The 10674-nt window shown below is 60.4% G+C and overlaps 2 protein-coding genes across 3 annotated transcripts in view; one reads left to right on the top strand and one right to left on the bottom strand.

The window, feature by feature from the left end:
• The first annotated feature begins 1912 nt into the window (after positions 1-1912).
• Positions 1913-6410, top strand: SLC38A8 (solute carrier family 38 member 8). The gene is made up of 11 exons (XM_071757116.1): positions 1913-2095; positions 2617-2815; positions 3027-3180; positions 3345-3449; positions 3731-3788; positions 4038-4152; positions 4267-4414; positions 4494-4693; positions 4866-4917; positions 5466-5698; positions 5811-6410. Exons 1-11 carry the CDS (start codon positions 1919-1921, stop codon positions 6263-6265), a joined length of 1896 nt encoding a protein of 631 aa, XP_071613217.1. The 5' UTR covers positions 1913-1918; the 3' UTR covers positions 6266-6410.
• Positions 6380-10674, bottom strand: part of NECAB2 (N-terminal EF-hand calcium binding protein 2) — a 65336-nt gene continuing 61041 nt past the window's right edge. The window contains exons 7-13 of one of the 2 annotated variants that reach the window (XM_071757032.1): positions 9409-9527; positions 9223-9302; positions 8457-8513; positions 8190-8302; positions 7826-7903; positions 7386-7477; positions 6380-7188 (exon numbers count right to left, since the gene is read on the bottom strand). In XM_071757032.1, the coding sequence (XP_071613133.1) occupies positions 7160-7188; positions 7386-7477; positions 7826-7903; positions 8190-8302; positions 8457-8513; positions 9223-9302; positions 9409-9527 (568 nt within the window). In that variant the 3' untranslated portion in view covers positions 6380-7159. The remainder of the gene's footprint in view (positions 7189-7385; positions 7478-7825; positions 7904-8189; positions 8303-8456; positions 8514-9222; positions 9303-9408; positions 9528-10674) is intronic. The other variant, XM_071757033.1, reaches the window with a different exon arrangement.

The following is a 10674-nucleotide window of genomic DNA, read 5'->3' as shown; positions in this document are numbered from 1 at the left end:
AGGATTTTTGGGGCTGAAGAGACAGTCCTGAGGGTTGAGCTGCTTGTGCCATCCCAGTGGGGCTGGGGGCCAGAGGTGCCCTTTTTGCCTCCCTCTCTGAACTTGTACCTGTGCAGACAGGGGGATTTTGTCCATCTCATCTGTGGCATCTGGATCTCTTAGGACCAACCAGCTGCAGCTCTGCAAGTCATATGGGTTGTGAAAGAGTTGTCAGTAAAGGTGTGAAATCTCAAGGGCCAGATCTCAGAGGGCACTGCAGGTAGCAGAGCATAACTGTAGCCTGTGTTTTCATTTGACCCCAGCAAGGACTGACCATTTGCACCTTTGAATTGTCTGTTTGACTGTCTTCAAACAAAGGTAGGAAAGTGGAAAAAGTATCAGCAGCTGTTTTCCATCAAAAAGAGAGGAAGGAGGGCACCTGCTGTAAGGGGACAGTAGCAGGTAGAGCTGCCAGCCCACAGGAACCTTCTGGTTATGGCTCACAGATCCAGAGCTGGAGACCCAGATAAAAGGAAGAAACAGGGCAAAAAATACTAGTGAGGGAGCCCCTGCAGAGTTGCTGGGGCTGCTGTCTCAGTGTGGGAGTGAGGGGGACAGCATCCTGTTGATTTGGGGTCCTCCTGTCAGAGGGAGCCTGGAAAGCTTTGGTGTTGCTGCTTGGGTGGGTGTTAGTGAGCAAACCCCCTCCCATGGCAGTGCTAATGAGAGATTACACCTCCTCTGCAGCCTTGAAACCAGAATCAAGCTGTATCAAAGCCCCAGCCTGAATTAAGAGCCTTTTCCAGTGGTTGGTATTTTACACGCCAGTGGCCAATTTCTAAATCGTGGAGGCCAATTATTTCTGAAGCCTTTGGTGTGCAGCTAATGAAGGCCTGGAAGGGCCCTTTTAGCTGGATATAAGCCCTGCAGGCAGCAGAGATGCAATGGAGGTGGCAGGCACAATTAGCCATCCCTAATTCCTCCTAGCAGCTGATTAAAGTCTCTTTATCCTTCTTACTGAGATCAGAAGGGCACATATTTGGGAAATCAAAAATGCATTAGGGGGCTGTCAACCTGCCTTGGGGGGCCTGTGTGCTGAGCCCCAGAGCAGTGGCATGGCCACATGTCCCTCCCGTGTAGGGGACAGGCCCCTGTTCTGGGGGAGGTGCAGCCTTCTTCGTGTGGGTCCCCCACAGCATCAGTCCCCCCATCTTGTTATCTTGGCACCCCATTTCCCTGCATGGAGGAAAGGGTGGGATGGAGAAGGCTCCTTGCTGGGGGTCCCCTGAGTTCAGGAGCACCCCAGTGAGCTCTGAGCTGCTACAGAGATGCCAAGGGGTGCCTGGTCCCATCCTGCACTGAACAAGTGGTGAACCATCTACCAGACAAATTGGTCTGAAGGCTTCCTTGCTGAAGCCTTCCCTCACACTCCCCACCCCGGGGTTCTTGAAAACAGCCCCTGGTGGGAATTTCAGCCCAGCAGGAACAGGGAGACCCCAACCTTCCCAGCTGGAATCCCGTGCTGGGAGCTTCTGGGGCTGCGGAGTTTCCCCTGGTCTGTGCTGTGCTCCTGTGAGACTGGGTCCTTGGGGATGCTCACGGGCAGTGGGGCGAGGGCCAGGGGAACGCACGACTCGTGGTCCCCACGCTCTCTCCAAGGCGATGCCCCCCTCCCCGGCACCCTAACCGCGATGGGGTGAAGTCGGGGCTTCCCTTGGGCGATCTTCGGGGCGGTAGAAGGTGGGGTTCCCACGGCCGGCTCCTGTCCCGTTCCCCGCTGCCCACTCCTCCCGGGGGGGCGGAGGGTCCGCGGAGCCCCCGCGTCCGCCCCCCCGCGGGGCCCGACGGAAGGGCGGGGGAGGGGGCTTGGGTGGGGGGGAATGGTGTGGTCCGGTTTCCCTTCCCAACCCGGCCCAAAGCCCTGCCGGGAGGCGGCGGGATGGAGCGAACGACGGGCGAGGTCCGGCCCCTGCTGCCGGCGGCGGCCAGCTCCGGGCTTTCATCCGCCGGTGCCGTGTTCATCATGCTGAAATCGGCGCTGGGTGCCGGGCTGCTGAGCTTCCCCTGGGCCTTCGGCAGGGCCGGCGGTGCCGTCCCCGCCCTCCTGGTGGAGCTGGTAAGGGCGGGTGGGTGGGTGGGAACGGGATCCGGGCTGTGGGGATGGGGGCGAGGGGCTGCGGGGCAGAATCAGCCCTTTAGGGATGCTGAAACACCTGCCCACCCGGGGAAAGGGGTGAAAGAAGAGAGGGGTGCGCCTGCTCCGGTGTTTGGGGGGTCTGGCAGGGACACCCCCTTTGCCCATCGTGTTCGGACCTAGGCTGCAAGGGAGAATAGCCGGGGGGGGGCTGTAAAAGCCACCCTGGAAATGCTTTTTGCATCTGAAGCTTTACTTCCAGCTGAGTTTTAGCTCAGCCTGAAGTAAAATTGGCTGGTGGTCCCCTATATGCCCCAAAACCTCAAATCTGAACCCAAAGGATCACTTAGGGCTGTTTCTCCATCCTCTAGCTGAGCTGGGGGAGCTGGGACCACAAGGCAACTTGGCCAGTGACCTGGTGTCCTGTCCCTGCTGGGTCCCCCTGGGTCTGGGATGTGACAGAGGATCAGTATGGTGCTTCTTGGTGGGTTCTGCTTCCACAGGGCTCGCTGGTATTTCTGGTGAGTGGGCTGGTGGTGCTGGGCTATGCGGCGGCCCTCAGCTCCCAGCCCACCTACCAGGGGGTCATCCGGGCCGTGTGTGGGACAGCAGCAGGGAAACTCTGCGAGGTCTGCTTTCTTCTCAATCTCTTCATGATCTCTGTGGCCCTCCTCAGGGTGGTGGGTGACCAGCTGGAGAAATGTGAGTTCTAGCTCTCCTCCACCCTTGGGGCTTGTTCAGGGCCAGTGGTGCCCAGGAGTGAGGGGCAGTTGGTCCCATGTGGGCTGGGGCTTTTCTTGGGACCCCTGAGGACTTGGGGCTCCCTGGCCTTGACATGATGTGATAATCCCCATCCCCTTGGATGACCTTTTGGGGCACAGCTGAGCCCCCCCCCCCTGCTACTCCCCTGCAGTGTGTGACTCCCTGTACTCCAATGGGACACTGAGTGGGGCTCCTTTGCCACCACCCTGGTATGTGGACCAGCGCTTCACCCTCTCAGCTCTCTGTGTCGTTGTCATCTTCCCTCTCTCTGTCCCCAAGGAGATTGGCTTCCAGAAGTACTCCAGGTACTCCTGGCCCACCCCTGGAGACCCCCAGCCACCTCCTCCTGGGTCCTTGGGGGGGGGCACAGGGCCCCCCCTTTTCCTCCCAGCTACCTGGGGGGGTGGGAGGGTGGGGGGGTGAGGGGGGGGGGGTGTCTGTCTGCTGACCCTCTCCCCTGTCCTGGCAGCATCCTGGGCACGCTGGCTGCCTGCTACCTCACCCTGGTAATCATCCTGAAATACTACCTGCAGGCAGAGAAACTGGGCCTGCCCGAACCCCCCCAGCCCTCCAGGTAGGAGGAGTCAGCATCACGTCCCTCTTGCCCCATCTCCCCTGGCATCAGCTGTGGCAACGGGGCAAGGCTGGGGGTGGTGCAAGGGGTGGCCCCGGGTCAGGGATTGATCTGGGAATAGCACCGGAGATGCAGTGGGTGGGTGGCAGCCCCCAGACCCAGCTTTTACCCCAGCAGTTCCCATCTTCCACAGTCACTGGGAGGGAGGTGTGCGTGGTGACATCCGGGCTTCACAGCTGATGCCACTAAGGTCCTCTCTGTTTCCTCCTCTTGTGTCACAGGGCCTCCTCCTGGGCATCTGTCTTCAGTGTCATCCCCACGATCTGCTTTGGTTTCCAGGTAGGTTACCTTGGTCCCACCATCCCTGGCTGCCAGGGTGGTGCTCCTCTGGCATCCCAGACCATGGCACATCACCCCTTGCTGGGGTCAGAGTGAATGGCTGTCACCAGAGGTGGCTGCAGGGCGAGAGACGAGCCCATGGGGACTGGGGAGAGCAGAAGGTGCTCACATCCCAGAGGGAAGGAGTTAAGGAGGAGGAGAGGTTGCCCATGCACACAGCTGGAGTGTTGTCCCCCCTGTGCCTTGCAGTGCCACGAGGCCTGTGTGGCCATCTACAGCAGCATGCGCAACCAGAGCTTCACTCACTGGGTCACTGTCTCCGTGCTCTCCATGCTCATCTGCCTGCTCATCTACTCCCTCACTGGTAACCTGCCAGCTGCAGCCCTCCACTCTCTCCTTGCCCTGTTCCTGCAGCTCCCAGAATGGCTGTCCCCTTCCTGGGGGCTGCTGCCACCCACCCTCCCCTCCCTGTCAGCAGGATTCTATGGCTACCTAACCTTCGGCAAGGCTGTGGCAGCTGACATCCTGATGTCCTACCCAGGGAACGACCCAGTTGTCATCGTTGCCCGCCTGCTCTTCAGCATCTCCATCATCACCATCTACCCCATCGTGGTGCTGCTGGGCAGGTGAGGCGGGGTGGCAAGCTGGGTGTCCCCCCCGAGGCGTAGGGGCCTGCCAGGTGCCATCACCCTTCCACCCCTCCAGGTCGGTGGTGAGGGACATGTGGGTGACCCCCAAGCGTGGGGCAGTGGCAGTGCCCGACACAGGTGAGCGATGGAGCCGGGTGGCACTGACAGTAGCCTGGATGGCCACCACGCTCTGCATTGCCCTCTTTGTCCCCGACATTGGCAAGGTCATTGAGCTTATTGGGGGCATCAGCGCCTTCTTCATCTTCATCTTCCCAGGTGAGCACAAGCAGTGGGAGGGAGGGAAGGGCTCACCTGTGCCAAGAGCATCCCTGTGGGTGGAGGGAGCTGCTCCTCCTGGCCTTGTTTCAGCATGTGCTTGGGGGGGGCTCTGTGGTGGGGCTGGGGTGAAGAATGTTGTGGTGGGGCTGAGCCTCTGCGTTGGTGGCAGGACTGTGCCTGGTGTGCATGACTGGGACCCACATCCTTGGGCCACGCAAAAAGTGAGTGTCTGTGGGCTGGGGGAGGCAGGTGTGGCATCCCATAACCCACAGCCTGAGTGGGGTCCCTGGGGGGAAGGCGGAGGGGGGGACTCCTGGCCAAGGTGGCTTCCCCATGAGAAGGGGGACTTGGGGCACCTGTAGCCATTGAAGCAGCAGCACTCACCATGGGACATGGGGACTGAAGGGGGGGTATGGAGGGACATGCCTGGGTATTGGGGGTACACCTGGGTACCCAGGAGGGGCCCGGGGGATGGTGGCTGTAATGGAAGGAAAGCTGTAGGGTTTGGAAACACTGGGGCAGCTTTCAGAGGAGGCTCAGAGGGGCACCATGCCCCAGGGTAGGCAGCTGTCTGGTGTGCCAGGAGGTTGCATCCCCATCACTGTTCCTGGCCAGAGAGGGAATCTTAGTGAGGATGGAGGTGATGGGGGTGTGTGGGGAGGGGGGGGGGGATCCTATCCCCCATGCTGGCCAGGAGGATCACTCCAGGACCTTTGGGTCCTGGGGTGGGGGTCTGTGGCTCTCTGGGCAGGGGTGTGGGTGCCCCCAGGGTGCAGAAGCACTTGGGGGCCAAGGCAGGAGGCAAGCAGGGGCACCTTAGTGGGCAACAAGGACTTGGAGGTGTCCTTCAGGGAGATCCACCAGAGCATGAGCCTGGAAGAGCCATGATGAGGAGAGGGAACGACAAGAGCTGGGGCAATGGGGACAGCGAGGGGACAGTCCCAGCCTGCCAGGGCAGCTCGGGAAGGTGCCTAATGCTGACAGCCCCACGATGGAACAGCAGTGGGGTCTGGGGGTGAGTGCTGCGTCCCAGGGGCTCAGGGTTTGGCTGAGGTGGGCGGGGGGGGGGGGTGTGTGCCTGGGTAAGGGGAGGGAGGGGGGTACAGACCCACAGGTAGAAGGCCTGGGATGGAGCTGGGGGGTGTAGCTGGGGCGGCTGTTGCTACAGGGCTGTGTGGAACGAGCAGGCACAGGGGGCTGGAGGGGGGCTGTGACCCCATGATGAGGGTGCAGGGCATGGACAGAGCTGGGGACGGTCCTGTGGCAGTGGCTGCTTGGCTTTTGACCATGTTTTATGTGTTGTTGCAGTGGGCACTGGGGCCAAGCTGGAGGGGACACCACTGGGGTCTTCGGCTGCTGGGAGTGATGCAAAGGAATATGGCAGAGGAGGCTGAGATCCTGCAGAGGGCTGGTGGTGGTGTGTTCTGGAGGGCTGGCTCTGTCCCACCACCCCTCTGCTCATGTCCCTGCAGGGCTGCACTCATCGCCTGGGGTGTCCTCTCTGTGCTTGGGGGTGCCTTCATCTGCGGGCAGAGTGCTGCCCTGGCCGTGCTGGGGCTGCTGAGCTGAGCTACCTCCCCTGGAACACCCACCGTGCACCCACTGTGGCCCCCCCACCCCCCTGGTCCCTCTCTCCACAGCCCCATTACCCCCCCGTGGCCTCCCCAGACACAGCAACACAGCTGGATCCCATGGTGGCTTTATTTGGCATCACCCTCCCTGTTGTACAGCAGCTAATAAACAGGGGACAGGGGACGGGCAAGGGACTGGACAGACTGACAGACTGACCCCAGGAGGAGGGAGGGGACAGCCACCCCGTGACCTGCAAAGCACCCACTGCCATCACACCACGTGAAGGAAACCCTGCAGGACCACCTGCACCTCGCAGGACTAAGGGGTACCCTGGGAAAAGGGATGCCTCTACTTTGTCCCCCTCTTGCCCACTCCACCAGGGACACAGATTCCTGTCCCTGCAGGCACATAAATATATATATGCTGCAGCAGGCATGGCCTCAGTATCCCCCATCCCCTCCCCAGGTGGTTCTGAGAACCAGAAGGGACCCCCCATCTACCCCCCTCCACCCCAAGGGAGACTCCAGCCTCCCACTCCCACCCTTCATTAACCCCCCCTACCCTCTTCTTTGGATCATGTGGCTGCCTTCATCCTGCCTCCCCCACTCCACGCCTGCCCGTGCCTGGGGGATGTCCCCCCCCAGTCCCTGCCAGCCCCTCCTTGGCAAACACCTCCCCCTTCCCCCTGAGATGACCCCACTCTAGGGAGAGGTAATCCAGATGGTGGGGTAGCTGGGGGGGTGACACACTCTGTGGGGTGCTGGGGATTCACAGGGGGTTTCCTTCACAGCAGACAGGTCACACCAACACCTCCCACCCTCCCAGCCACACAGGGGGTCACGGCCACCCCACAGCAGGGACGGGTGCTTGTGGGGCCCCCGGCACTGACAGTCACTCTCGGCTCAGGGTGCACCAGGCAGCTGTTGGGGGGACAGCAGCAGAGGGTCACCACTGCCCAGCCCCACATCACCCTAACAAACCCCATCCCAGTCCCTCCCAGACCACTGCACTACTCCCACCCTGTGCTCCCTGCCCACCCCTGCTGCCCCACAGTGGGAGCTGTGCTAGCAGCCCTGGGATCCCGGTCCTCCACCCTCTGAGGCAGCTGCCCTCCTACCTGGCACAGCCACACTGGAGATGGCCTCAGGCTGGCTCAGTGTGTCTACCTTGACATGCTGGAAGTCCTTGCAGGTGGCACTCTGCAGGTGCCTGCAGGGTGGGACAGAATGGATGACAGCCTCCCCTGATATGACCATCCTTCCCCCCCCTCCCAACCCTGTTGGCTCAGGTAGGGGTTAGGTGTCAGCAATCCTTGGGCAAAGCACCCTGCCATGAATCAGGAGAGTGAGAGCTCCCACCCCTCATGCCCCAGGTGACCCAGGGCTGGTCATCCCACAGAAACCTGTCAAGCCCCCTGTCCCCTTTACAGTGGCAGCCCCAGGACAGATCTTCACCCCCTAGCAGGGGAAAGAGCTTGGGGCTTGGCAGCTCTGACACCCCTCCAAGCCCAAGTACGCCCCCCAGAAATGAGCTTTTGTCCCCTCTGCCCTTCCCTACCTCTTCCAGTCCTCCTCAGTTTCCCAGAACTCATAGACAATGAAGGTGACCCCATCAGGCAGCTTCACCGCGGTGACACTGGTGGGATGGAGAGGGGGGAACAGGGTGAGCCCCGAACCATGGGGCATCCCTCTCCCTTTGGCAGCCACAGGATGAGCCACCAAGGGCTGACCCCAGCCCCACCATCCTGAATGGGGGAACACCCCCCCCACCCACCCCCAGAGGGGTAGCCCAGCATCACTACACCCCAAAGATTGGCTGTTCTGCCACTTTGTGGGGGGCATGGCCTTGCAATGAGGGCAGTTGGACGCCCTGTGTTTGTAGCACCCCACCCTGAGCCCCCCCCATTTGCCGTGGTACCCACTGGAAGCAGTCCCTCTCCCCGGCCACGCTCTTCAGGTACTGCTTCAGGGAGCTGCAGAACTCGCCCAGGTGCTTGTGTGACACTGTCATCTCGTCCCGCACCAGGAGGAGGTACTGAAGGGCCCCCAAACACAGCAGCACGTCAGAGTCCGAAAGCACGGCCACAGACACCCCGCAAACCCCACCTCAGCCCCCCTAAGCCCGATGCCAAGGCTGCGGGGGCAGCCCCAGCACCCCCGGGGGGGGGGGGGGGGGGCGGGACCCTCACCGTGTGAGCCGTGGTCTCGCTGTCCGACAGCCGCTGATGCAGGTCAAACCACACCGTCTGGGAAAAAGGGGAGGGAAGGAGAGGGAGAGGGGGTGGGCTGGGTCTGCCTGAGCCTCCCAGGCCAGCGGGTTTCTGTCCCCAGTGCTGAGCATGGCGAGCTGGGCCCCTTTCTCTGCGGGGGATGGCTCCAAGAGCCCCACGCACCTTCCATCCCTCCTGTCAGGACCCTCTGTAAAAGCTCCCGGTGTCCCAGAGACAACCCTGTCCTCATATGAGCCCAAAAGCTTTTATAACCCTGGTCTCTGAAGCATACCTGGGGCAGCAGGAGCAGGGTTACCCCTCCCTTCACTGATGTTTTTCTGCCTTCAGTCTTTACAGCACCTCTCTGCCCCCACATCCGGCCCCCACCACCCTTCCCCTGTCTCCTTCTGCCCTGAAAGTGCAAACCAGGAGGACTTCAGAGATTCCTCCAGCACTGCAACATTTTCAACTTCAGTCCCTAGATGGAGTGAGACTGCCTCTGCAAAAGATGTGGCCTTCTTCCTTAGGGCTTTTTCTCATTTAAATAAACTCACAGTTAATCATTTCCACACCCAGTGACTGCTATCAGCTCCTCAGATGCAGCATCCACCACCAGCAACCCGTGCATGGCCCAGGGATGGATGGGCATGGCCACCTCTCAATCACCCTCATCCCAACAAAGGCAGGGAGGTGATGGTGTTGGGACACCCAAGGGACTACCCCCCATGTGGAAACTGGTCCTCACCTTGTCCTCCAGCCTGCCAATCAGCTCAGCCAGCCTGTTGATCTGCCCCTCCAGTCCTTCTACCTTGGTGTCAGGGGAACCTGTGCAGAGCCAGGAGGCAGTGATGGGATGAGGGCTTCCATGGGCACCCACCAGGAGCCTCCAGCTTGTTCCTTCCCTGAGCCACTCCAGGCTGACATCACTTACCACTCTGGAAGCTCTTCCCATGCTCCCTAGACACCATCCAGCTGGTGGGAGAATAGCTGGGCACGGGACTGTCATACCAGGTGTCCATCAGGCCGTGGCCAACCTTGCCAGGGCAGTGCCTGCAACCAGAGAGCAACCAGGCTGTCAGGGAAGTCAGAGCCAGGCACAGACAGCACAGAGTTAGCCACCCCAGAGAGCCAGCCTTGGATCATCACTTTTGGCTCCCAGCCCCCTCGGAGAGCAACAGTGCTGGCACCATGCCCATCCTTAGCATCACCCACCACGGGGAGTAGTCAGATGGTTCTGGCCATGTACTTATCCCTGAGACACTGATGATCACCCAGCCCCAGCTCCTCGGTGGTGCCTCCACCCAGGCCCCAGGCCATTTGCTAAGACCCCCTATCCTCACCAGGGTTTGCAGTTGCCATCCATGTGCTGCAAGATGGGAATGGGTTTTGGGAGAGGATGGCTCTCTTTTTTCCTTCCTTCTCCACCAATGGGAAACCTTGAGATGCAGAGGGGGGGGAAGCTGAGCTGCTCAAAGGGTCTCCAGAGTATCCTTCCAGCAGGAACAGCTCTGTGCTGGCTGCAAGCTGATGGAGCATCATCCCTGCCCCCCTGTCCCTTCTCAGTCACCTCTCTCCCTCTAGAGCCCAGAAGCCAGGTATCCTCTCTCCCCAGCTACCCTGGGCAATTTCATCTGGCTCCTTTGGTGCTGAGGGAACAAAGTCTGAGCTGCTGTTAATCCCCAAAATCAGCCAGTGTGGCCTTGACCATGCATATGGGACATGATGAGCAGATCTACTGCCAGAGAACACCCCTGAGATAAGGGTGTAAGAGATAAGGAAGCAAGAAGAGCACTAAAGGTGACACCAGAGCACTGCTGCTAGTCTAGGAGGCAACTGCTCCTGTTATTTAAAACCAAATGCCAAGACCTGGCTGCAATGAGGCTTTTGGGCACGTCAGCCCCGTGGTGTCCCAGCATGGAGCTGGGCTTTTCACTCCACCTACCTTGGTACCCTCTGCCTGCCCATGGCTCTGGGAAGCCAAGGCATCCTCCTGAGCATCCTGGGGCCTCCTGATTTACAGGGATAGCAGGAGGATTCACTAGAGGAGCATCTGATAAATGGTTTCCGTGGCAACCTGTCCTGGTTACAGCCAATAATGGCCGGGTAACACTGCGACACCAAGGGGGGGCTGAGCTGAGGTTTGGGCTATGCAGCTGGATATCCTTCATATTCTAGTCCTGGCAGCACTTGAGAAACC

The sequence above is a fragment of the Heliangelus exortis genome, chromosome 13 (genome assembly GCF_036169615.1).
Source record: "Heliangelus exortis chromosome 13, bHelExo1.hap1, whole genome shotgun sequence".
Lineage (NCBI taxonomy): Eukaryota > Metazoa > Chordata > Aves > Apodiformes > Trochilidae > Heliangelus > Heliangelus exortis.
The sequence above is the reverse complement of the archived record's forward strand: the minus strand, read 5'-3'. Positions and strand labels throughout refer to the sequence as shown.

Coding starts and splice junctions, on each gene's coding strand:
- SLC38A8 (XM_071757116.1), top strand. CDS start 1,919: ATGGAGCGAACGACGGGCGAGGTCCGGCCCCTGCTGCCGGCGGCGGCC. Junction 3,450..3,730: donor GAACCCCCCCAGCCCTCCAG/GTAGGAGGAGTC, acceptor CTTGTGTCACAG/GGCCTCCTCCTGGGCATCTG. Junction 5,699..5,810: donor AGCCCCACGATGGAACAGCA/GTGGGGTCTGGG, acceptor ACAGACCCACAG/GTAGAAGGCCTGGGATGGAG.